Source organism: Podarcis erhardii, assembly GCF_964252035.2.
Source record: "Podarcis erhardii genome assembly, chromosome: 8".
NCBI classification, from domain to species: Eukaryota; Metazoa; Chordata; class Lepidosauria; order Squamata; family Lacertidae; genus Podarcis; species Podarcis erhardii.
The window spans coordinates 43,357,191-43,384,825 of NC_138499.1; the positions used below are offsets into that span (position 1 = coordinate 43,357,191).

Consider the following 27,635-nt stretch of genomic DNA (forward strand, 5'->3'; position numbering starts at 1 on the left):
GAAATAGTCAAAACAAAACAAATTCCTTCCAGTAGCACCTTAAAGACCAACTAAGTCAGTTCTTGGTATGAGCTTTCGTGTGCATGCACACTTCTTCAGATACACTGAAACAGAAGTTTCCAGACCCTTCTATATAGTGAGAAGGTGGGGAGGGGTATTACTCAGAAGGGTGGTGGGAATGGGTGATTGGCAGATAGCTGTGATGAGCCTGTTGACGACTCTTAACGACTGCAATAGGTCTTACAGGAAAAAGCAAGTAAGACCTATTGCAGTCGTTAAGAGTCGTCAACAGGCTCATCACAGCTATCTGCCAATCACCCATTCCCACCACCCTTCTGAGTAATACCCCTCCCCACCTTCTCACTATATAGAAGGGTCTGGAAACTTCTGTTTTAGTGTATCTGAAGAAGTGTGCATGCACACGAAAGCTCATACCAAGAACTGACTTAGTTGGTCTTTAAGGTGCTACTGGAAGGAATTTGTTTTGTTTTGACTATGGCAGACCAACACGGCTACCTATCTGTAACTGGAACTTGGAAATAGAACACTGCAAACTCAGAAGAAGGTGTTTCGGTTTGTGAACTTTGCCTTGGAAGTGGAACCTGTTGAATGTGTTCCATTTGTAAATTGAGTCCCTTCTGCTAATCAGAGGCTTCCTGTTGAGTCTGTTGGCTGTTGAGTCCCGAGCACCCACGCAACACAGAGGTGATATTTGGAGCTTATGTTTTTGCTATTTTTTGTGTTTTTGTTTGTGTGGTTTTTTTTTACTATGACTTGTCCTTTGTGCACATAAGAAAAAATAATTTTAATTTTTATCATCTACAATACTGTCTTATTTATTTTATAGTACAGTACATTGATTATTGCTTTCATTTTATGGATCAGCGGTCTCGTTAGATAGTAAAATTCATGTTAAATTGCTGTTTTAGGGGTTGTTTTTAAAAGTCTGGAAAGGATTAATCCATTTTGCATTCGTTTCTATGGGAAAGTGTGCCTTGGTTTTGGAACAGACTTCCGGAACGGATTAAATTTGGGAACCAAGGTACCACTGTAATGGCTTGGACTCTACATTTTTGCTCCTTTCACAGAAGGCAAGTTGCACTCATAGTGGAAACTATTTTAAGAACACATTCCATTTGTGTGTGTGTGTGTGTGTGTGTGTGTGTGTGTGCGCGCGCATGTGCATCACTAAGAACACTGAGTGAGATCTTCAGTACAATGTCTCCTTCCCTGCCACTTCCCTCTGCATTAAGTGTGACTTATTTGCCAATGGCACTGCTTTCTCCAGGCTTCCTGGAGTGAGCATAGATGTGCCAGCAGCTTGATGTGCAATGGGTATAGACCCTATAAAAATTGAGAAAGGACCGTGGGTGCCTCATGAGCTTTTGTTAAACAAAACCGGATCTTGTTTTGTAACACAGAAAATGACACAAACTATTTAGAGAAGAAATATTTATTGATGCATTAAAAAAAAAAAAAGTTTTAGCCAAGATGTTAATGCTAGATGCTACTTTAGCAAACAAGCCATGGGTTATACAAATTAACTGCTGCCTCTAATATAATCCTACAAAAGTGGAATAGTAGAGAGAATGTTGTGAGAATAAAGTATGATGTCACTCCTTTGGGTCGCTGACAACAGCTGTGGTTGAATAAGAATAGGGACTAAGAAGAGCAGCAATGGTGTAATGACGATGACCAGAATCGTTAGCAGTAAAAACCACCTGCAAGAGGAAAACACTTAAGTTGGTCAAGCAATGCTTTTTTCTGTAAAAACCTGTATTAAAAATATTAATTCATCATAAGTTGCCTACAAACTGTCCAAGTGCTCTGACTTGTCTGGTATCCTTGGACACGCCAATTCATTTCAATAGAAGGAATACATCTGTATACAATAAAAGAATATAAAGATTGACTTCATCTGTTAAAATGAATGGCAATACCTTTGCAATTTGGGAATCCTTATATGCACATACTTGTGAAATAATCATTGGATAGGGACAGCTTTGTTTAGATTTCAGTTAAGAAGTTAATGAAAATGCTGGAAGGCATTCAGTGTGATACGGTGACTCCATAAGCATGCTAAATTTGGTTGCAAAATTTACAGCGACTTTTTAGTGCTGAGAATCATCTTGTCATTGATTGGTGAAGATATGCTTTTTATGTGGTTAGTTAATTAAAAAACCACTGAATGCATTGCACAAAAAAAACAAGTTGTTTTTATAGAAGTTTTAAGGAGTGCCCAGCTTTAACCAATATACATATTGTTTCTTTCTAAACATGCATTTGAAATTAGAGAGGCAGTAAAATATTTATGCTGTTTAACAAGAAGCACCATAGAATCTTAGAGCTGGAAGGGATCCAAGGGTCATCTAGTCCAACCCCCTGCAATGTAGGAATATTATGCAGTGAAAGGATATTATGACTTGGGGGCTTTCCTAATGTTTTGCACTTTGAGAACCAGCAGAAAAACTGATTTGGCAGAATCTACTTGTTAAGTCATGATGGCCTATTTTGTCTACATTTTTCAGGCACTGAGCCCTTCCTTATGCATGTGTGAGAAAGTTAAGGTAAGCCTGTAAGCTTACAATGTCTAACCAACAGAAGTTGGATTGTAACATTGCTTTAATTTTTTTTAAAAGTTTGTTCACTATTTAAGGAAAGTACCGGTATACTTGTAGTTCAGCTGGAGGTTCATGTATACAAATGCAAGGTTTATTGGTTTTGTACAGGGTGAAGTTCTGATAGATTTAAGGGCAGATTTGGATGTGGCTTTTTTTAGGGGATCGGACACTTAAAATGCAGCCACTCCTGTAGTCTACACATACGGAAACCTTCAGCTTTCATCCTCTTCTCTCCCCACTCCTGCTGCATAGTCAATAGCAGTAATTACCCAATCAATTGGTCCCATGATAATATTTGACTCTGGAAACTTACTATATTGTGGGATTTAAACAACTCTGCCAGTGGCTTGCATTATGGCTGCGGGAGGACAATGACCCAAATACTCACATCAGCATATTCATGAAATGGAGAAACGCCAGCTGCCTTCCAGTATGTATTGGTGTCAAACTGGACCTTGTACAAGCCTTCTGTAAATTGTTCATCTGTTGTAAGCTCATGGATTTCCCCAAATTCATTTGTTTCCCTGTAATACAGGTGTGCAAAAGTAGTAAGGATGGTATCTTTTTATATAATTTTTTTTTCTGATACAAGAAGTGGGTTGGGACTGTTATGGAGCACCAAATTTTCTCAACAAGACTTCTGTGTAGTCATGTATAAGACTGCTTTAAGTTGCAGTTCAAAGTTCGCTTGGAAATTCATTCACTTTCATTTCATAACTAGCCAGATGTCAGGGATATGCGCAGTACCGGCACCTTTTTTTTACTAGAAGAAAAGCACTGCACCTCCCTCTTACCAGCTGACAAGGCTCTAGGTGTTCTAGAGTGGGTGAGCAGTTTGCAGCCCTGTCTCCATACGTAGCTTCCTGTGAGGATATTGAAAAGGTTAGTTTTTATTCTTTTTAAGAGAGCAAACATCTAGTCTTCATAGTTGCAGAGAAATATGGCTTTCAAATGCAGATTATAGTACTAGTCATGTTCCTAGGAAGTCGTTCTGTGGTAGGTCATGTAACAAATAAGTTCACTTTACAAATGCAGGATGGGTGTGATGGTGCTCCCATAGTGATAAGGCAGAAAGTTGTTCCTGTTGCTGTGAGTAAACCTATATTATCTGTATAAATCCTTGGATATACCAGTGAGGTTTGGAACCAGAAACGTGGTTGGTGGTAGTGTTGTGGATTCACACAATTTGGAGGTGCCGTCTCAGCAAGGCTGACTTGCTCCTCAAGGCACTTTGCATGCAGGGCAACTTACCCAGTAGCAAACTCCTTCCAGGTGCCATCTTCAGCTCTTTTGGACACTTTTACCAGTAGGCTGGTAGCTGGTCTTCCTTTAACTGCATCCAGGACTTTCACCATAAGAGGACACTTTGAGTCAATGGAGCCATGGGAAACCTTGACCTGGCAGAAGAAAATATCTATCAGAGTGTCTGTGGGCCATAGCCTATTTCATGGGCATAAAGAACACATTACAAATTCTTCAACAGCCTGTACACATCCAAGAGCTGTCAAACAAACAAACAAATTAACTTGGGCTAGGAGTTACTGCGAACATTTATATACGCATAGACATGAGATGCAGCTTTGAGAAATGGTCTGTTAAGAGTAATTAAAAGCAAGCACAAAAGACAATGTTCTGCCAGTTCAAGCTTTGCTTTTAGCAAATAGATATTCCTCTTATTCCTCCCTCCACACTTTACTCTGATTTAAAGGTTCAGTGGGTCTATCATTATTAATGAATATTCAGCTAGCACAACAGTATTCTTGAAGTTGACATACATTTGAGCATTGCACTATTAATGTTTAATTATTAACTGTAGTCAATTGAGAATCAAACTTTACAACTCACTGTAAATAAAAGTAAAAATGATTTTCATTTTACAGAGTAAGAAGATGAGCTGCAAACAATTATCAGATTTGCCACTGTCACAAATTGCCTTGGGTAACATATTGCACGTTTTTAAATAATGACAAAAAATAATGAATAGTGTAGTAAAATAGAACAGACCTCTTACAAACACTTACCTGTGTGTAAATCCCCTTGAACTCAATGGGACTTACTTCTGAGTAGACATGTATGAACAGAATTGCACCAACAGTTGCTTAAAAAGCAGTGGCCTTGTAAGATTTTATGGTAACATACATTTAGAATATGCATATATGAAGAACAAATAGAGAGCTATTATTTTTTTTTAATGACAAACTTAACCAACAGATCTAGTTTTCTAACTATAAATGGCAGGTGCTAAAATTTTCCTGCATTGTATAGTAAGAAACCTTGGGATTTATGGGTACCTTTCCTGCGAACAACTGATATATTGAAAGGTGAAGTTGTCTGCAATTCCTAAGAGACAGCTACGTATCACACTGTGGCAGGCATGTGACAATATCTTGGACTATTCTTTTAATTTCTTCAGCATGATTAAATTACCAGTTGTCAGCAGTTTGGTACATATTATTTCACAAATAGAATGTGTCTCCAGCAACCTGAAAGCCATTCTAAAGTACCTTGGTAAACAATGCAGCCATCAAAAGATATGGACAGTTCACTATGGATCAGCATATGTGGTACAAATTTGGTAATAAGCTTGCAAGAAGATTGTACTCCCCCCCACCGAGAAACTGCTGTACCACTAATGCAATACTTACCAGTGGCGTAGCTTCAGTGATGTACACCATTGCAGCCAAGCAAACGAGAAGCAGAGAGGAGGAGGCCATGGTGTTATATGTGTGTGTGCAATCAGCAAAACCCTGCCAACAGCTATAGGCCGGTGAGGTTTGAGTTTTTATACTCCATCCTTCTGCAAAACAGCCTACTTATCAAGTGCCCGTATGACTTTAAACCTGCTGATTCTGATTATTTACTTAGTAAGCAGTCCAGCTGGGCAGTACTTCCATCCATTGGCCTTTTGCAGAAATCCATGGGATTATAGTATATGGAAGGAAAGACTCCACAGGCACTGTGAGTAAGCCAATGAGTAACCCACACAAACATGAACCTTGCCTATTGGGATTAGGATGTTTGGACCTAAGAGTGTGTGTGTGTGTGTGTTGGTGTTGTTGTGGGGGGCAGGGAACTGTTAAGCAACTGTTGTTTGCTTACATTTTACGGGCCACAGAATGTCCATTGCTTGTGGAAATATCCAACTTGGGAGTCAGTCTTCCTTGCATTCTTACCTGTAATGGGCTATTGGGGCATGATAGATCTTGCTTTTCTGCAGTGCGCCAAGTACTGTCATGATTCCTATCTGCCATTCTATAAAATTCTGGGGTTCTCCTTGGGGCTTGTCACTGCAAGATGTTTAACTGTTTTAGTACCTGATCATTCACATTAGGAAGCAGTCTGCATTGCAGAAGCTGACAGTTACCCCCACCAAAGCAATGATGAACTGATTGTGGCTGTGTGTCTCCATTAGTGTAGAAGATATGTGTTGCCTGCGATGCAAAATGCTGCTGAGACTTACTCAGAGAGATTCTCCTGCCATGGACAATGGAACTCTTTCTCCATGTCCTATAATTAGCAACTACTCTCTTGATCCACTGCAGTTTAACAGCATCTGCTGCTGCTGCTGCTGCTAGCAGGTGATAATGGTTATTTACATGCTGTGAAAAGCTCCAGCTGGTGATTTTGTAGATCAAGTTGTTATTAAAGGCTCAACATCAAGTTAGGCTTTTCTCATATTTTGAAATTTTTTTTTTTTTAAAGTTGTTATTGTACAATACAGAAATAATTTCTATAAGGTTACAGTAAATAAAATCCATCATACGGTTGTACATAGCCATGGTGTTTATCATTCTCAGACATAGAGAACATAGCCTATTTCTCAGATTGCTTAGGTCCTGACAGAAGAAGCATAGTTATGACACAGGCCTTCCTTCTATAATCTCCCATGTAGAGACAGATGATTAAGTGATAACCTATATGTATTTGTGGTTTTAACATTATTTATTTGAAGTATTTTAACTCCAATCTTTAACCAAAAAGGCTCCTAAAGCAGCTTCTGAGCTTCAATAATAAGACAATCCTTATTCTCTAAAAGACATGGCACAAAAAGAAAACAGATTTGGAGGAATGAGAAAGAAAGCAAACTTGAGCACTAGATCTTAGTTACAAAGTGCTTATAATGGCCAGCTGGAACTGAAAAGGTTTAAGTAAAGGTGGAGCTAACAGGTGTTGATCTTTCAGCAGAGTTGATAGAGCAATACTGCTTCTCTCTCTCCCTCCCTTCCTCTCTGCTGTAGCCTGATGGCAGCCTGCTGCCAGGTGACATTGATGAAGGGAGGACCCTGATGGAGCTGGCTTATCAGCTGATGGTGGCCCTTACCCCTCTCTCTCCTGTAGTCGGATGCAATGGCTGCTCTCCATATGATAGCTGAGGGATGGGAGGCCCAATACAACTGAACTTTCAGCACAGCTGCTTGTGGCCCAGCTTCACTTCGTCTGCTGTAGATTAGTTGCAGCTAACAAACAGCAATCCTTCCCTTCCAGAAATCCTGCAGGATTCTACACAACGCCCCTGTTTTCACTGGAGAAATGTGGAAGGCCATGGAGTTATGTGACCCCCCGAGCCAAGGAGATAAGTAACTCTATAAGCTTTAGAAGATATCTGAAGTCAGCCCTGTATAGGGAAGGTTTTTTAATGTTTAATATTTTACTATGTTTTTATATGTCTTGGAAGCTGCCCAGAGTGGCTGGGGCCACCTTGTCAGATGTGTGGGGTATGAACAAAAATATTATTGTTGTTGCTGAAGAATAGAACGTCCCTATTTTCATCAGAGAAATGTTGGAGGGTATGGAACACTCTCTCTTTTCCACCTCCTGTCCCTTTTCTTTTTTCCCTTTCATGTCGCTTAACACATCATGTAAAGTAGGGGTGGAGGACCTTTAGCTCCCACCAAGGGGTCAAATTTGGCTCACAAGGCCTTTTTCAGGAAACCGTGGCCACCTGCAACATCACTCCAATGGAGGGCGACAGCGGCAGATTGGCATGGTAGCGGGGATTGATTCAGCATTAGCTGCTCATACCAGTTGCCCTGCTGGAAAATAGTGCACACAGCCACGGCAGCAGGATTTAGTGCCTGCTCCATTTGGCTGTGCGTGCCTGTTCCCCTGCTTGAAGCAAGTGTGCACAGCCAAAACTCAGTGCAGGGCTGTTTGAAAGCCCTTTTGCTGCTCTTTGAACCTCTGAAAACCAGAGCACTGGACAACACTTGCATGCTTGTGTACATATATTGCTGGACTTGGTGGGCCTTTGAGCTGACTCAGCAGGGCTCTTAAATTTTATGATACGCTATCACTGAGTATTTGCCGCCAGCTTTAATGTCCGTATTTGCAAGTCTTCAGTCTGACACTTTAGTCCTTTCCACTTAAAATATTCCCTTAAAAACATCAGACCCATTTTTGTTTCCTAACACTGAGTCTGTTATAAATACACATCTGGTTGGATTGTATATGGACCAGATAGAGAGAAAGCTGGCTGAGCTTACATCCTGTTGAAATCTGTGGAGTAAGTTTTGCTTATGACTAGCATAAGCTCCATTGATTCAATGTGGGTGAGCATATTCTGAACTGGGGCTTTTACTGGGGCTTGTTTTGGGTGTGCTGATGCAAGTAGAACCAGAAACAGGATCCAAGATGATCTTGACAGGCTGGAGAACCGGACAAAACTAGCTAAATTAGGATAAGAGACATTCAAGGAGTGAAGGCTATGAATAGCTAAGTAGCCATGATGGCTCTGCTCTGCCTCCACAGATGGAGGGAGTATGTTTCTGAACACCAGTTGTTAGAAACCACAGGAGGGGAGAGTGTTCTTATGCTCAGATGGGCTTCACATAGACATCTGGTTGGCCACTGTGAGACTAGATGAGTCATTGGCCTGATCCAGCAAGTTCTTCTTATGTTCTTAAACAGGGATACGTGTAAACGTCCACACTTATGTCAGATCAGATGCACAAATATAGGATGGGCGGTACATGTAAAAGGTCTTGGAGGGTTTAGCAGAGCTTAATCTAAACATGTGTCAACAGTGTGATGTGGCAGCAAAAAAGGACAGTGTAATTCTAGGTTATATGAATAGGTGTATAGTTCCTATATCATGAGAAGCAATGGTGCTGCTCTATTCTGCTTTGGTCAGACCTCGTCCAGAATCTTGTATCCAGTTCTGGGCACCACAGTTTAATAAAGCTATTGCCAAAGCAGAATGTGTACAGGGTGGCAAAGGAGTCCTGGAAACACAAGCAAAGTCCCACAAGCAAAGGCTGAACAAGTTGGGTGTGTGGTTCACATGCAGAAGGGGTGATGGGAGTTGTAGTTCAGCAGCCAAAGTTTCCCCTCACCTGCTGTAAGTAGTGGATTTCCAGATTAGGTGACCTCTGAGGGTTCCTTTCAAATATATCACTCTGTAACCCAGGTTGTGCATGTGATTTCAAATCTGGAAGAGGTCAGTTGTGTTTAAGTCTCATGGAACATAGTGCGGCAATTTAGCAAATTGTGTGGGGCAAATCATATTTTCAAAGCAAACCTCCATTTGGGCTCCAATACACATATGAAGCTCCCATTTGTGTTGGCTTGGTACATGCAGAGGAGAGCATACATGGAGTTAGTTACTTGTGCTGCTGAAGTGAACAGGGAAGCCTTTGTGGTTCAAGTGTGGAACTTCCATGCACATAAAAGGAACCCTAACATTACGAGGTGCTAACTTTGATTCCAGTACTCATAAGTACCTAGATTGTCAAAGAAAGTGTCAGTTCATAGTCCACTTGTTGCAAAAGGTGGCTTGAATCAGTGCACCTGGAAATGTGACAAAAACAGTGGCCTGTTGGGAATCAGACGAAAGCAAAGGATTAGTTTGTATGTCAGGAGTCAAGCTTACTCATCGGGGGGGGGGAGGGAGTATTTATGGAAATATTTATTATGGAAATAATCCACAAATATTCAAACACGTAGTGGATTATCTAGATTCCAAAGCATTTGAAGTCCACCCGCTGCTAGTTAAAGTAAAAAATTCTAATAACAGGACCTCCCTAGAAGTAAGTTTTGTTCTTGAAATGAATTCTTTTCCTTTCCTTTTGGTTAATTCTCTTGTTTGCATCAAAGCTGTTTCGCTGTTGCTATGTACTTAAATCTCATATCTCTCCCCCACCCCACAAGTAAGCCTACTGGCCATTTTCTCATTGCAGTTGATTTCCAAAGGTATTATTTTGTATGAATAGTTTCTAAGATGACGATAGTAAGACTCCTGTAGCAGACTGGAGAAATAGCATAAGCTACACTTGCTAAAATTCCCTCTTCTACACATCTATGAAAGGTCTTGGAGTCAGGTCCTTTTTTGCACCTGACATCCCCAAAAGTAAGGTTTTCATCAAGATTTGTTGAACATAGTTATGTTTCTTATATAAACTTTTTATTTTAATTTTGAGGATTTAAGTTGCTCTCAAAGTAAATAAGGTATCAGACCCTCGAAGGCTGTAGTACTGGACCCACTTAGCCAAGTATGGTAGGATTGTGCTGTCAATCAGCTTCAGGATGCATCAGCTTCAAAAAGACTCTGGGCTCATCCACTCTTTCCAGGCATGGCTCTTTGAAACATGGAATAAAAATGAATGTGGCACAAGTCACATGTATAGGTTTATTTATCAAGGAGTTTCTGCCCTGAGATTCAGATGTCAAATTTAGATTATGATGAAAAAAATGAACAGGGTTTCTGCCCCATTGTTAGTTGTGTACAAGAGGGAATTTCAGCTGGTGTGTGACGAGTTACATGAAAGGCAGAGGAAAAACGAAATGAATTAACAATTAAAGGTGTGGCAGCTCTGTTCTCCCTTTCACCTGGTCCCCCTGTGTGCAGCCTCATCTTATGCATATTTGCTTATGTGTAAACCTAAGTTAGGAGTAAGTCCTTAATTCAAAGGGGTCTATTCACAAGGAAGCATGCACAGGATTGTAGCCTTGGTACTACTTAGTGATTGTATTATTAACAGCTGGTGCTGGTTCTTTAACAGAAGTATGCTGTGCTGGGCTGCAGTCATCTTAATGCACTGCTTAAATGGATAGTGAATTTGGGCTTTGGTGTGTTGAGACTTGTACTTTGCTTGTTTGTGCTTCTTGCTAAGATCATAAACTGCTTAGTCAATGGATCTGTCTCAGGCCCTGTTCTGGTGCTTAAAACCACTACAAATAGCAACGTGGAAATGGCTGTCTTATTTGCTAGCACTTCAGAGTTCTGCAGTTTATCTTGATGCGTCTTTAGACCTTGTGTAAATAGTGCTGTTAGGCTGACAAATAGTGAGCCACATTAAAAGCTATCAACACAATTTGCTGTGTCTGTGCATGAGAATGTTCTGATAGATTGCACTTGGCTGCATGTTGATGTCTTGGTCTCAGTGTTCATTCTGATAAAGCATAGCGGAGAACAAGCTATATCATGTTGTATGCATAACCTGTACAAGTGGTCAAAATAATGTGTATGTGTGTGTACTCATACCCAAACTATAAGCAAACCCAAATCAATTCAGACTGGTGACTATGTGTTAACACACATACTGTACACACATCTGTCTGGTGAATGCCCAAATTGTCCTTCATACTACAGTGGTACCTCGGGTTACGTACTTAATTCGTTCCGGAGGTCCGTTCTTAACCTGAAACTGTTCTTAACCTGAAGCACCACTTTAGCTAATGGGGCCTCCCACTGCTGCCGCACCGCCAGAGCACGATTTCTGTTCTCATCCTGAAGCAAAGTTCTTAACCCAAGGTACTATTTCTGGGTTAGTGGAGTTTGTAACCTGAAATGTATGTAACCTGAAGCGTATGTAACCCGAGGTACCACTGTATAGAGATAGTAGCAATTTGTTCAACCTATATAATGGAATATTCATGCCTTGTAGCAATTCCTGCATGCCTTTTTGCTGCCCTCTGTCACTTGTTAGTGGTTGGGATATTTGCAACAGCATGCCGAAATGGAGTGGCTTGGATGTACAAACAAATAAAGCAAATGCATGCACATTTAACCAGTGAGAATGTGTATACAAGTAAACAGACGTGTATACAGAAGGATTCTTCACATGCTGTGTTCACATATTATGCAGGGGGCACGGCAGGACAGAGTGAAATCATAGCAGGAAGGCCCACTTCTGCCCCTACTTGCATTCACATAATGTGAAAGAGACAAGATGCATATAAACTGTAGTCATGTAGGCTTTTGCATGTGCAAAAGGGGATTCTATCTATTAAAGGCTCCCTGATCCCTTGTGTACATTGCCTACTTGCATATACTTTTATTGTACGTAAGCTGTTTCACAGGATATGCCACACATGTGCAGGAGCAGAAACAACAGGAAGGACCCCGCTCCCCATTTATAATGTAATATGTGAAAAAGTCTGAAGAGTACACATGTTCCGTGTAATATCTGAACAATGTACCTTCAGTAGTTACACCCGTGATAGCTATTTGGATTCATCTTAATGTGGTCTTCTGGTAAGTCAGAAGTCTTTTTCTAAAATTAATTTAAGAATGCCAGTCACTGACTAATCACCCTGTTGATCTCCTTAAACCCTTCTCTCAAATATTTCTCTGCCCTACATTGCTCTAAAGCTATTGGTCTTTATTGCATACCACTGGCAATTTGAGCAAGATATAGTGGCAGTTTCTGGACTCAATGGTCCAAAATGAGGATAGAATTCCTGGGGGAAACTTCACCTGTTGAATTTCTGCATGTCATGGTGTTGAAGTCTCATGAGCTCCGCCCCAAAAGCTTTTCTAGGGAAAGTGGCAGGGCAAACAGAAAACCACTCAGACCTGCACTTTCTAGTCATGGGACAAGCAAAGTGTGGCTGGGCCCTGAGAGGGTGGCTGGGGGGGAGAGAAAGACAGATACTAACTTTTCTGAGGTGTGACACTTAAGTCCCTTAACTGAAGGACTGTCATGCATAATTTGATTAGTAGTATGTCAAGCTGTTCCTTTCAGGTATTCCTCATTAAGATAGATGTGTACATTTGGCAACATGTATGTCGCTGTTGTGGAGCTGAGATTTACGAGTAGCAAAGCTAATGAGGAAAAGTATTCACGAACATGAATATAGAGGCAGGAAACATCTGAGAAATGTGTTTTCCCTCAAATACCAATTAAAGATTTTGCCTTTTCACAAGTTTTTCTAAAAAGCTTGGTTGTAGCTTTTTGAATTGGTCCTAAAGCTCATAAAGCCTTTTCCCTTTCCCCAAAAGTAAACTTCCAAACTGAGCCAGAAAGCTAAGAAATGATCAAATCCATTCTAGATCACAATGTAGCCCAGAGATAGCCATTGGCTGGACAACAACTCCCATCATCCCCAGCCATTGACTATGATACCAGGGGCTGATGGGAGCTGTAGTCCAACAAATGCCTGGAGAACACCATTTTGTCTACTCATGTGTAGCCATTAAAAAAAGGAAAAGAGCAGCAAATATGAGACTGTAGAGAATGTCGCCAACACATTCCACATTGTGAAGATTCAGCTCTCCTTATTCCTACTTGTGGTTATCTGTGTGAAAAGGTGCAATCTACATTGTCTAAACCAGGCATAGGCAAACTCGGCAGTCCAGATGTTTTGGGACTACAACTCCCACTATTCCTAGCTAACAGGACCCAGTGGTCAGGGATGATGGGAGTTGTAGTTGGCTCCAGCCTACCCTCTCTTGGACCATGCTTTGTTCATTGCTGAGGCTACACCTTTCTTATCTTTCCTTCCCTACTCCTTACTTGCTCTTGTGCTGCCCCCTCAACCATACTGAATGCCAATTCTTACTGACTTTTCTGTGCCCGATCTACATGCACTTTATTGTGCCTCCCCAACCTTGGTTTGAAAACATTAAACCTCTGAGAAGCGATCAAACTAGCTTAGCTACAGAAGGCAACACACTTGCACTTCCCCCCCTTTAAAAAAGGATTACAGTCATTGGAGGTGAGAGGTTGGCGTTTTTATTTTCATTTTGATTTGCAAAACCAAGAAGGGAGTACTGGGTAATTTTTATTTTATAATACCAAATTTGTTCTATGTTTGCCAAATTGCCTTTGAATTTATTGTTACGTTCTGTAAACTGCTTTCTCCTGCGACCTCCATAGAACCCATGTTTTAAATGTAATGATAAGTGGGTGTTTGTGGTAAGCTGCTTCAGGCACAAGTCACTGTGGAAAGGCTGCATAGAAATAAACTCAGTCAATCATCTAAAAACATCTTTAAGGATCTCCTTGAAGACAGCAACCAGAGGGGTAGACATGCGCAAGGTATTTCAGAGGTTGGACCAACCACATAAAAGGCTTTGTCTCTGGAACTCGCCAACCTAACAGCTCTCACTAGTAGACCAGTAGCAGGGGCTCAAATGCTGATCTTAAGGCTTGGGCAGGCGTATCTACACATGGTGTGCATTATCCCTCCTACCCTTTCTTTTTGTGGTGGACAAAATTGTATACGGAGTTTTTATGGATGCTTTGATCATATGTGATGGTTACTGCTCAGTGGAGCGCATGTATGAATGAGCTTTAACCTTGCTCCCATGTTGCACCACATGTACAGAGTGTGAGTCTTGGGACGGAGATGTGTAACCGATGCTCGGTCAGGTAAAATGCTTGTGAAATTGGCTTATTTGCAGGGATTGAGTATGTATAAATAAATAAAATAAAATCCGCCTTGCCGGCTTCAATCCGTAAGCCTGTTCCTAAATGCTAGCCAAATAAGATTAACAGATCATAAATTGAATTAGATTGGCAGTCAGTACCTTTGAGTAATTATAAATTTCATTTGCTGTTTGCAGCCCCCCCCCCACCTCTAATAAACATTTCTCACTCCCCTACTAGGATAGATTATTTTTTCTGGCAGTCAGCATGACTTCTCTATTCATTGCCCTCAGGACTGTTACATAAAATGCTTTTCTCCCCCCCCCAGTTTTTTTTATATATAAAAAGGGATGGTAAAACTATTCAGTCTTATAACCTCTGTGCATGTTGTTATACAGTACTTGCTGCCTGCCTGGAGCTTGTGGGGCTGCACATGGTCTATTAGCATGTTTAAATCTGAAATGTGCATAATGTTAACAGCAGAGCCATTCTTTCACTAAGACCAGGGTTCCAGAATGCTCTGGGCCAAGAATAGATTAGTCCACCCCATGACTTAGAGTAGGGAGATGGTGAGTGGGAAGGAGAAAGACAGGGAATTTTGGAAGGAAGAACACCAGAAGGACTGAACAGAGCCTGGGAGTGGCTAGCCATTCTCCCTCTTGCAGAAATATGGAGAACCAAACTTAAGATTGGGAGGGGGGGGGGAAGAAACTGAAAGAAACCAAAATTGACAGATTTGCCCACCTTTAGTTACAAGAACTGTATAGTAACTTAAATAACATGTGCTTGAGCTTGTCCCCCCCCCCTCCTTCCGATTCCTATTTACTTGTTTTCCATGTCTTCTTCAATTGTGTGCCTGAGGCAAGTGCCATATTGGAAAAGTTTTTATAAGTTGCTCCGTGAACTTTTTTGGATAAAGGACAGAATTATAAATGCCTTATATAAATAAAACTCCAATGCCTCCGTATTTCCAATCTGTCGTCTTAAAAAGTACGGCACCTGAAACAGGGCACAGGACTCCATATAAGGTCTGCCTAGTGTGGAATAAAGTGGAACAATAACTTCTGATGACTTGGAAACTATGATTCTATTAATGCTGCCTTAAATTACATTAGCCTTGTTCGCAGCCCCAACTTGCTGTTAGCTCATGTACAGCAAATATGTCACTGGGTCAAATCTCAGCCTTCAGAAAGATGAATGTATCAGCATGTAGGCATAATGCCACTACCTTGGTGCTCTTGAATCTCTTGCCCCACTGTCCACTCTAAGTACAAAAGATGTTTCCAGGGCAGGCTCAGGTTAGAATCCTAGAATTGTAGAGTTGGAAGCATCATATAGTCTGACACCCTGTGATGCAGGAATCTCAACTACTAGATCATATATGACAGATGGCTATCCAACCTCTGCTTAAAAACCTCCAAGGAAGGAGAGTTCACCACTTTCCAAGGGAGTTCATTCCACTGTGTGACACCTTTTAATGTCAAAAAGTTCTTTTCTGTGCTCACTGGTAATTTACTTGTGTTTCGTCCCCCTGCCCTTTTGAAAATGAGGACATTTGCTGCCCCTCCAGCCTGCAGGGACTTCACTTGCTCTTCAATAATGATCAAAGATTATAGACAGAGGCTCTGAGATTATATCTGCAAACTCCTTTAGTACCCTTGGGTGCAGCTCATCAGGCCCTGGAGATCTGACTTCATTTAAAGTAACTAGTTGTTCCCTTACCACCTCTTTTCCTATCCTGGGCTGCAGCTCCCTCCTTGCACCATTTATTCTGTTATCACCAGGCTGGACACTGCTTTCCTAATGAGCGAAGTCTGAGGCAAAGTAGGTGTTGAGCAGTTCTGCCTTTTCTCTGTCATCCAGTAGCATTTTGCTGTCTTCTCCATGCAGAAAACCTACTACTAGTTTGTTCTTGCCTTAAGCTCTCTTGCAAGCCTGAGCTCATTCTTTGGCCCACCTGACCTCCTCCCTGCAACTGTTGGCTACTCGTGTATATGCCTCCTTTGTGAGTTCCCCTTATTCCATTTCTTACACATGCTCTTCTTAAATCTCAGCTCATCTGTAAGCTCCTTATGCAGCCAGATCAGTTTCCTTAAATGCTTTCCACATTACTTTAATTGGAGTTGTCTTCCTTTGTGCCTTCAATATTTCTCACACCCATCCATCTTGGACCCCTCTTTCTCTTTGACTATTTCTGACCTTGGGATCTCACCCAGTAGTTGCTTCAGCTTTTTGAAACTGGCCTTCCTAAAGTTCAGAGTGCATATCTGACTATACTAAGCTTTCCCTTGCCTATGTTTCTAGATTCAGACAGGTAGCCATGTTGGTCTGACACAGTCCAAATATAGGGGGAAAAAATTAAAAATTGTCCAGTAGCACCTTAGAGACTAACTAAGTTTGTTCTTGGTATAAGCTGAAGAAGTGTCCATGCACACAAAACCTTGCCTATGTATCATGAAACCCAGGAGGACATGATCACTTCCTCCCAAGCTTCCCAGTATTTCCACTTCGTCAATCAGTTCCTTCCTGTTGGTGAGGATCGCTTCTTCCACCTTCTGGCAAATGAAATCATCATGCATTATTTGCTTCAACTTTTTGCTTTTGTTATCTTTCACAATGGAGCAGCTCCTGTTTCTTATTCTGCCTCCCTGCTGAAGGTTGCTGTAGCAAACCTAGGCTGAACATACAGACCGTGTTAGTTTTAGTCACTTTCAAAAACAGGGCATTCCTTACATGTAGCTGTGTGCTGCAGATTGCTTAGGCTTTTAGGCACAAGTCCGCCTCTAGTATCCTCCATAGTAAATCCAGCAAGCATGGTAATTGTGCCATCTAGTGGTGCAAACGAGGAAGGATGGTGATGTGACAGATTTGTATTGAGACCGAGGAACTTGGGTGAGTGAGGCTTATTACTTGACTCTGGCCTAATTTAATCTCCAGTTAGAAAAACAAGCAACCAAAACCTGAGAGCTGAAAGCTGTTGCTCTACTACTGCTTGACTAAGAGGCATCCTAAGAAATGTATTTGAGGGCTGTATGCAACTCTAGACACCCTTGCCCCCTAGGGATGCTTTCAGACAGCGGCGTAGCATGGGTTGTCAGCACCCGGGGCAAGGCAAGTAATTTGCGCCCCTAACCCCTAACCTGCCGCCGCTGCCAGCTTCTTCTTGCTGCTGCCTGGGCTGCTGCCATGGGGCTCTGCTACAGCCTGCGCCCGAGGCTCTTTGGCGACTCCGGAGGCGGCGAGCGCCCCCCCAGATGTTGCGCCCGGCCCCCCCTGCACCCCCGCTACACCACTGCTTTCAGATACAGTGGTGCCTCGCAAGACGAAATTAATTCGTTCCGCGAGTCTCTTCGTCTTGCGGTTTTTTTGTCTTGCGAAGCATGGATATTAGCGGCTTAGCGGATTAGCGCTATTAGCGGCTATTAGCGGCTTAGAAAAAGAAAAAAGGAAAAAGGAAAAAAACTGGCAAGAACTCGCAAGACGTTTTTGTCTTGCAAAGCAAGCCCATAGGGAAATTCGTCTTGCGAAGCACCTCAAAAACGGAAAACTCTTTCGTCTAGCGAGTTTTTCGTCTTGCGGGGCACCACTGTAGAAGGCTCTTTTGAATGCTAGATGTGTTAAATTAGTGTGCCTGTGACTCATTATACATGTGGAGTATATACTGAGCTGATCATTGTTAGTCCTAATTCTCAGCGATGTGACAAAATATTACTTGGAAAGTGTCTGCCTGTGACAAGAAATGTATTAACTGTGCAATCCTATGCATGTTAATTCAGAAGTAAGCTCCTAGAAGTTCAACTGGGCTTGCTCTCAGGTATTATTATTATTATTATAAATAATATTTATTAAACATTTATACCACCCTCCATCCAATGATTACAGGGTGGGTCACAACATAAAAATACAAAATGAAAACACAAAATACATAATAAAGTAAAAGCAAAACAAACCAGTAATTCCCCTGCCATAAACACATTTAAAAGACAATCAGCCGAAGGCCTGGTTATAGATACATGATTTTGCCTGGCGCCAAAAGATATGTAATGAAGGCACCAGGCAAGACTTCTTAGGGAGACCATTCTACCAATGGGGAGCCATTGCAGAAAAGGCCTGTTCTTGTGTTACCACCCTTCAGACCTCTCATGGGGGGAGGGAGTCCTTCAGGCATTGCAGTCCTGAGCCATTTAAGGCTTTATAGGTAAAAAGCAGCACTTCAAATTGAGCCCAGAAACTAATTGGCAGCCAATGCAATTGGTTCAGGATCAGCTGAATATGCTCAAACTATCTTGTCCCAGTGAGCAACTTGGCTGCTGAATTCTGCACCAGCTGGAGTTCCTGAACTGTTTTTAGAGGCAGATATACATATAATGCATTGCAGTAATCTAACCTAGTAAACCCCACTGAGGAAAGCAGGACTCCCATTCAACCAAAAATGTATTGAATTGCACTGATGTGAAATTTGTGCACACTTTGTCAGTCACAGGCTTATCATACCAGCTGAGAACTAGACCCATGTCTCAACACTTTAATCAATAATTGGCTATACGTTCAATTTAGTTTCTCAACAGAAAATGTATTTCTCCCTTGTGTATTGTTAATTTGCAAATCTATGAGACAGCAACAAATTCTTCCTAAGGCTGCAATCCTGGGAGCAAGTCGGATGGAACTCAGTGGCGCTAATTTCTGACATGCATAGAATCTGGTTGCATGTTATTACATTACTTTCAACAATGGGCTCAGCAGTGACTACTAACCTTTGGTGAACTGTCCTCAGTAATTGTTACAGCTGTCTGAGTGGTTACATAGGGTGCATTTTTAAGCAGTTAAAATAACCGAGCAGTGCAATTATAATTTCCCCCTTTTATTTGAAATTCCACAAAAATACACAATGTAATCCATCGACACCTCAAAATTGAGATCAGTGCAAAACCACAGCTTGTTATCTAAAATAAAAAGATACCGCAAAGCTCGAGATCTGCAAATTCCATGATTAACCCTTGAAAATGAACAGGCTATACTCCAATTCCAAATGGAAAGGTACATGGGAATTAACTGTAAACTCTGCAACAGCTACCAGTGCAGTCTTAAATCTCAGTTCATTAGAAACAACTCTCCACAGGTGAAACTGTGGATTAAAACTAAAGTAAAGCTTAAAATAAGCAGTATTTCTGTCATATAAAATGTTCCTTAAATGTAAGTTTATCTTGTCCAAAAAGATTAAAATACATTTACCATTATATACATTTTATCCCATTCATTTTTGCTTTTCTTTGAATTATAAAATAGATATGTACAGAATAATAGATGAAGGAAAAAGGGAATAGGGCAACATACATTTATAGCACACTCCCCCTGCCAAGAATCCTAGGAACTATTTGTTGTTAATGCTGGGAATCGTAACTTTGTGAGAGACAAACTACAGTTACTAGGATTCTTTGAGCGTGTGTGTTGTGCTTTAAAATGTATGGTGTGTATGCAACCTAGTTCAGTGGCAGTACACCCAATCCTATTTATTGCTTTTAGCCAAAGGGCCTGAGAAAATGTAAGATACATATATAAAAAATATAAGGCACTAAGTGGTTTTTATGGGTGAGTGGGGAAGGGGTGTGAACCCAGTCCTCCTTGGTCCAAGCCCAATACTCTCTCTGCTACACCACATTGACTGTACTATACAGATATACACAAAATTACTTACTGCACGTTTGTGGCATTTGAAAAAGCACCCATCCCGCATGGGTGGGTTCCATTCATTTCAATGGATGAAGCCAATCACTGAATATGTGAAAGGATCAGCTGCCTCCACTGAAATGAATGGGACAGCCCTTGTGGCTAGTAGAGTTGAATGAATACATCAGAACTCTTAAGGATCCTGATTCAGAGATGTCAGATGAGCACATGTGCTTGTGGTTTTAAGTTACATTTTTGTATTGTCCAGCAGCTGCAACTTGGGCTAAACCTATGCTTAGCCTACATGTTGCAAAAGGAGCACAATATCTGCTAAGTGTAGGAAGGAAAATTAGACTGCATTCTTGTTTTCACTCCACCTCTTTTTACACTCATATGTGCTTTTTTCACTTAGAAGGACATTATTTTGAAAAGCAACTTAAAAATGAAGTGAAATACCTAGAGAACATACGTATTTCCTGTTGATATTAAATAGCCCGAGCAACAAGCCATCTCAGCTGTATTGTACATTTAAAGCTGCAATTCTAACCACATCCGCCAGTGAGTAACCCCCTCTGTGTTCAACCTGACTTACTTTTGAGTAAATATGTTTAGGACTGCACTGTTTGACAACTTAACTTTGAAGTCAATATGACTAATTAAGTTAATACTTTGCTAATTGGGCATTGCTAAACACACAAGGGAACAAATCCAAGAGCGACTTAATCTTGAAGCAAGGCATTTAGGATCACACAGCTAGTTAAGGTTTGCCAATAACCAACTAAACCAGTTGGACTGCCATCCAGGTCCTAGCAATGTATGCTAGAATAGAGGCTCAGGATGTTAGCAACGTTCTTTCTGGCTATGCAGCTGGAGTAGTTCCTTGTTGCTCCAAGCCTATGTTACTACAATCCAAGTTCTTTTACACTGCAATGCTATGAATCTTATACTCAGAGGTCCTACTGTATTCAGTGGGACATACTTCCTAGAAAAGTGTGTTTAGGACTGCATCCTTAATCTCGGTCTCTCTTCTCTGGGCTTTGTGTGAGTTTTCTTGTACAGAAACTACTGCAAGGAAAGCAAAGCAATTCATTTAGACCCTGAGAAAACAAACCACTAATCCCTATCACTGTTAAATGTAAATAAAAACTTATGGATGGAAGCATACCATCTATGAGCGTGTGTACTGCACAGTGCTGTATTTAACCCTTGAGGACTTGCTCAGTGTAGAACCAGGGGGAGGTGCTTCCTGTGTGCTGCCTTGGTTAAAGAAAGCATCTGCGATCAAGATTTGTCCCTGTCTATCACTCTCAGGGTAGGTGGCTTGCTCTGATGTGCCCCACATGCCAGGGGTGGGTGTAACCACCCTCTCGGTCACTACCACATTCTGTCCTCCTGCTAAATTGGGGATGCTCAAGGAACCCTTTAGCTCAGAACTAGGTACAAGGACCCTCTCCCTTTCCCTTACAACAACGTAGTTTGAATCTGTAAGGTCTGGAAAGACTCCAGAAGGCATTTCTAACACATCCTGCAAGTTAGAACCTGGAGCAAGCACTCTCTCTGTCACTACCACATTCTCTTTAAACTGGGGGTCAAAGATTACTGGAGGGGGTATTGCCCCATAAGATGTTTCTGTCACAACAACATTGCTGCTGCTGCTGCTAACCAGAGGGTTGGGTATACGTCTAACTTGCTGCAAGCCAGGTGTAGATTCAAAGGTAGTCTCAGTTACTGTCTCCTCGGCCACCATTTCTGAACCAAATCCTTTTGTGGCATCAGGTATTTGGTTGCCAGAGCCTGAAGTATAGGTGTGCTCTGCATTTTGCTGATGCAAGTATTGCACATCAGATTCACTTGCTGCAAGAGTAGGAGTTAGGTCTTTCAGGCCTTGAGAGGTGTGTAGTCCAGCTTCCATGCCAATACGTTTGCCCATGCAGATCTCAGCCAGAGTCTTAAATTTATCTCCCAGGTCATCCAGGTAATGCTCATCGAAGTCGCCCTCAATGAAACTGCAGCAGCCAACAGAACCATGGGGAGAATCTCTTTCTTCCTCCTGAGAGTAAACGAGTAGGCAGTCTTTTGCGAGGTGCCCTTCATCCTCGTCGGCAAAAGCATCAGCTTTCTAAAAATGTGGAAAAACAAGAACTGTGAGCGCTTGTGTTTCGGAAGATATAATTTTCTTTAATGAAAACAGCAGTCAGCTTGGTTGGGTGTGACACAAACTCCTTCAGGCAGAAGGCAGTGGTTTGGGGCCTTTTAGCTTAGTGAAAAGGCAACATGACAGAAGTGTATATGATTATGCAGGGCATGGAGAAAGGGAATAGTGAAAAGTTTAGCCCCTTTTCTCATTTCTAGAACTCATGGACCCCTGTTGCATCTAGACATCAAAAGAGTCAAGACAGACAAAGGAAGAACTGCTCCTCACAGTACAAGGCCAAACATTGGAATCTGTTCCCACAAGAGGCTGAGATGGCTACCAGCTTGGCTGGCTTTAAAAGAGGATTAGATAAATTTGTGGAAGATAAAAATATCAGATGCCCTGCTGGTAAGCTTCCCATTAGTATCTGGTTGGCCACTGTAAGAACAGGCTCCTAGATTAGATGGGGTCTGATCCAACAGGCTCTTCCTATGTTCTTAACAAAGAGAAACCCACCCATTTTGCAGGTGAGAGAGCCAGGCATAAAATTCTTGATATTTTCAGGGATGGGCATTTATGGGAGAAAAGTGACAGCAGAATGTCTGCATCTTATCTTCCCCACCCCCACTCTCCTTTTTAAAATTGTAGTTTGCCCACATAGTACTTTTGGAAAGGAAAGGCTTGCAAGTTCCATGCCCCAGGGAAAAATATGCAATTTTCCCCTCCTTAGAAATTGATGACAATGCCATCCCACTTCTGGGTAATAGAAGTTGTGGCATTTTTGGCTTAACTCTGTCAGAGACAGCAGGAGCAGTGATGTAGGGCAGAATTTCTTTCCCCCAGTGCTTTATTTTTCTATAGAAATTTCCCCCTTTTCATATGTTCCTTAGTAACAATGAATGAATGCCCATTGCAAATTAAAGGTAAGCATGGCAGTCTTCAAAGTGTTTAGATTTGTTTAATGAACACAAGTAAAATAAATGTGCTATATTAGATCACTTTTGAGGACATTGGGAAAAATCCTGATGCAAACTGAGAATTTTAGGGAAATGGTGATAATTTGCATAGGGAAATATTCACATTTTCCAGGAAACCCACAACACTGCATGTGAGAGATGCCCAAACCAATCCTAATAAACTAAGGAGTGGAAAATACAAAGGTCCCAGAATTAAACAAAACAGGGGAAGGGAAAGTCAACCAAGAGAGGAAGCATCTCACAAAAGTGGAAATCTTACTTCAGTGAAGTAGCTCCTTAAGAATTCTTCATTCACGGCTCCAGCATGTTCCATGTATCTGCTATCCATTGTCAGGATTTTCTGTGCTGCCATGTCTCCCCCTCCTACTCCTCTTGCTCCTGCTATGGTTGAGCCCCCACCAAAATCCATGCCTTCATGATGTGCATGAGATGTACGGGCCTCCTCCCAGCGCCTTTCGATGGTTGTGGTGTTACGCTGTCCAAATGCAGAAGAGCCAGAAACCACAGCGCCTCCTGCCACGCCTAAGCTTGACGATGCATTTCCATTTCCCATCCCTGAGGCCGAGTTGTTCACAGAAGTCATGTGGCTTAGGCTGACGGCAGCCTAACGTCAAAGAGAAAAATAAAACTGTAAAACTACATTCATTTAAGGAGGCAGGCTGAAGTCACAATCAAACAACATGCAGCAGGCTGGGCTGGGCGAGGCCAGCTAGGAGGGAAATGCGATTCAGGAACAGATAGTTTATTTGCTTCCTGCTTGGAGAAAAGAAAGAGCAGATTTGTAATATGCAAGAGGAACAGATCCCGAAAGGTTTGGCTACTTGCATGGGGGTCTGCAGGAATGTTACCAGGGTGGGGGAAGTAAAGTATGGAGTGGCCCAGTGCATACCGTCTCAGATTTCAGGTTCTACAGATGCTAGAGATCTATGATTTAAAAATGAACTCTGAAAATCTGGGGATTATGGTTCATCCAGCAGGGGACAATGTACCCCTTGCTAGAGCACCACCCCATATACAGTGTCCCCCTCCAAAAAAAGCTCCTTTCAGAACAACAGAGTTTGTAGTTAGGCAGCTTTCCAGGTCAATGGGAATATCTGCTGGATAGCAGAACGTCTTAGCAAACTTCCTTCCCAAATGCTTCTGTACAGCTGCGTCAGAAAAAGTAGCCTGAGAACAGCTGCCTCAGCCTGATCCTGCCTATTTACAAGCCCAGAAACTTCACACTAACCTCACCTATGTTTGTACAACTGTTTTTACACACACACTTTTTAATTATGTAAATGAATTACCCCATACCTATTTAAACTGATAAGAGAGTAAGCGCCATATTGTTCTAAGTAACTCAGCCCATTGTTGTCTAAAGCAGACTCTTCTGCTGCAGCCCATGCCTCCTATTTAACTCAGCAGGATTTACTTCTTAGCAGACATGCATTAAGCAGGATATCAACACTCCTTGATGCCATATACAAAATCAGGGCAAAACACAAGATACCTTGTCTTCAGGGGCTGCCCCTTCGTTGTTCCATATTCGCAACATTTCTTCGCTGTTATCGGGTATTGCCACAAAGCCTTTTGAGGCACCTGATCCACCAAAGCCACACGCCAGCAGTAAGAGAGGCACCACTGCAAAGGAACACGGCAGATCAACGAACCACCAAAGGCTGAACTTGCAGAAGCAAATCCTAAATATCTGTTCATAGCCCATTAAATATAACAAAATACTCCAAAATCCACTCGAAATATTACAATGTTCTCTAAAATAGAGCCATGTAATGCAAACATTGCACCACGAACAACAGGATGTACCAATTCTGTACTATTCTACACTTTCTGATGGCTTAGCACATTTTAAAATTCCAGTGAGGTGAGAGCACTGCAGAACCAAACATGAACAGCAGCAAGCAACTTCCATTTGCTTCAGCTTGCAGGCCTCACACATTCAGAGTTGTGCATGTTCCACAACATTACCACAAAAACACAGGATTTAGGTACAAATTTTGGCAACTTCAGGGTTTTTTTTCTAGCTCTCAGACAGTGAAGAGAGGCTTGCAGCTATGTGGGAAAGCAAGCAGCCTGCAAGACTCCAGCAGAGGGGCTGAGCACCCTTTCCAGTGATTGGCGGGGTAGGCGCCATAGTCCCTTGCATATTTAGCAAAAACACAATTTTGCTAGATAAGCAAACATGGGTAAATCAATCCCCACAGCTGCAGTGGTTGCCAGTTTATTTCCAGGCCAAATTCACGGTGCTCACCCCTGGGGTTTAAAAGCTGAATGACTTGCGCTCCAAATATCTGAAAAACCACCTCCATCCCTACATCTTGGGTGTTAAGTTCAGCAGAGGGGGTTCTCTTAGTAGTTCCACCATCTTCAGAAGTATGGCAAATGTTGACTCGGGAAAGGACTTCCTCTGTGGCAGCCCTTAAATGGTGGATCTCCCTTCACACAGACGTGGTTCCTACCATCTTCATTGTGTAACTTTTGCAGTATGCTGAAGATACACCTCTCTCCTCTGGCCTTTGACGATTAAAATATTTATGTGGGACCCACCTCTTCAACCTTTACTGTACTGCTCTGTGGAATTGTAACAGCTGCTTTAATAACTGTACAAAATGTTTTACTTGTTTTTAATAGTACAGTTATAATGTTGTAACCTGAGCAGGTTATAAGTGAGGGGTAAGAAATCTAATAAATAAAATAATTTGCAGAATTCATTGCTTCTTGGAACATTATTTTGATTATTATTTTAAATGAACAGTGTTCTTAGTCCAGACTTTAACTAGCTACTTCTAGATTGGAAAGCCTCGTGGCTTGTTGCTTGTTTTTTGGTCAAGCTGCCAAACAACATTTCACCTCATATGAAAGTTGAATTTTTGATAAAAGATAGGAAGAACAAGGATCAAAAGCTTTAAAAGGAGTGGGAAAGGTATATCAGAGACAAATAAAATTTTAACAAAGTTCCTTAAATGTATTGCTCTATGTAAAAGGTCAGAACATTAAGCTCTCTCTTAAGTCCTATCGAGAAATGGGAGAAAACCAGAAGGGGCTTAACTTTGGTTGGTTCACGCCCATAAAGCTTGCATGAAGATTGCAAGTCCCCGCAAGGAGGAGTCATTGTGTCAGAGTGCACAATGGCATTCTGCCAATTCTTCTGGAATAATGCTAGTTACTTACACAGCAGCAGCAACAACGCCAGAATTATCAGAGCAATTGCTGCAGGTCCTAGAAAAACTGATGAGCCAACAATTGCTGCCCGGCAACCACCACCTTCTGCACATTCACAAACATCCAGTCTTAGAGTTTGATACTCGGGACAGCTAAGACCCTGGTTATCTTTCACCAGGAGTGGAACTTCATATGATCCAGGCTTCAGATTCTCTGGTATAAGCTGTACTCTAGATCCTTCACAGGGAAAAAGACAGTAACAATAAATATAAATATAAAGCAATGTAATGTAAGTAGCTGAATGCATGACAGAACTGTGAGCAGATACTGACTTTAGGGATACCAACCTGATGTTCTGAAGTAAATAGTTATATTATGGAGATAAGCACATCAGTTTCTAGATTACCTAATTGTTGTAAGCCACCTTTGGCAACTGTATTTTTGGCAACAGGGATGGGAACCTGCGGCCCCTGAGATGGTGGTCTACAACTTCCACCAATGGGAGCTATAGGTCCTCTTATAGGACCACAGGTAGACACCCCAGGTCTACACAGAGACATCAGCACAATGTTTAAAGAGCTAAAATTATCAATGGATGCTAAATAGTCTTTAAATGAGCATCTCTGGTGTTACAGCAATTCCGCAAGTACCCAGTCTGTCAACCAGACAGAATATGAAGAACAGTTTTCCTAGATGTGTGTTAATTCCTTGCAGCTATGGCTTTGGGGTATCTTCCCAGCCTGTCTCAAGGAGAAGAAGCAGAAAGACCACAGAGGATTTCTCTTTCTCTACAACCAGTGCCCAAATGAGGAGAGGGGTAGTATCTTACATCTTTTCAGGTATAGCTGAAACTTTTCCATTGCCTTCAGAATCTGGCTTAATCTGAAATGAAGTTGCTCAGCTTTCAGATAGCAGTAAGTGCAGAGCATTTCTGGCATATTTCAGTGGGAGAGAAATCTTGAGAGAGATGCTTTCCTAGCATGAGAACTGACCACGAGGATCTAAGCAACATAGTGGTGTCTGCTCTTCAGACAAATAATCTCGGCCACTCAGCTACAGATGTTTTATTCTCTGCCTCTGGTGAAGCTAAGCCCCTACTTCTGAAGCTACACTTCAAAGCAATGCTACTTTGGCCAGCGCATGTTATCCAAGAGAGGATTAGCCGAGTCACAACTAAAATAACAGGCTTGTACCCAATGGATGTGAGTTTTAAGCTTGGTTTTAATATTGGTTTTAATGCTGCAACCTGTCTTGGGATCTAAGGGGCAAGTAATAAATAATCATCATCAACAATAGCTGTCCTTCCGGTTCATGGATCTCCCCTTGCACAATGGGACTGCCCCCTCCTCCTAAATCTGTTTTGGAAATGCACGGGGGCACACAGGAGGCAAAGATGGGTAGGGTAACAAATGCAAATCTTACCTAGTACAGTCAACTAGTTCTTACACACCCTCACCCCTGTCGTGAACCATGTCACAGTGACTCA

The 27,635-nt window shown here is 41.7% G+C and overlaps 2 protein-coding genes and 1 long non-coding RNA gene across 3 annotated transcripts in view; 1 reads left to right on the top strand and 2 right to left on the bottom strand.

The window, feature by feature from the left end:
* The first annotated feature begins 817 nt into the window (after positions 1-817).
* LOC309348499 lies at positions 818-27,632 on the top strand. Its single transcript, XR_014159436.1, has 3 exons — positions 818-1,091; positions 2,529-2,567; positions 26,864-27,632. It is a non-coding gene; the product is annotated as an uncharacterized lncRNA (long non-coding RNA).
* On the bottom strand, positions 1,438-5,418 carry TTR (transthyretin). The gene is made up of 4 exons (XM_081873733.1): positions 5,267-5,418; positions 3,873-4,018; positions 3,010-3,145; positions 1,438-1,721 (listed from the first exon to the last, which is right to left on the bottom strand). Exons 1-4 carry the CDS (start codon positions 5,333-5,335, stop codon positions 1,614-1,616), a joined length of 459 nt encoding a protein of 152 aa, XP_081729859.1. The 5' UTR covers positions 5,336-5,418; the 3' UTR covers positions 1,438-1,613.
* DSG2 (desmoglein 2) overlaps positions 19,055-27,635 on the bottom strand; it is a 36,809-nt gene continuing 28,228 nt past the window's right edge. The window contains exons 12-15 of the mRNA XM_081873624.1: positions 26,159-26,386; positions 24,480-24,610; positions 23,247-23,591; positions 19,055-21,995 (exon numbers count right to left, since the gene is read on the bottom strand). Of these exons, the coding sequence (XP_081729750.1) occupies positions 21,045-21,995; positions 23,247-23,591; positions 24,480-24,610; positions 26,159-26,386 (1,655 nt within the window). The 3' untranslated portion in view covers positions 19,055-21,044. The remainder of the gene's footprint in view (positions 21,996-23,246; positions 23,592-24,479; positions 24,611-26,158; positions 26,387-27,635) is intronic.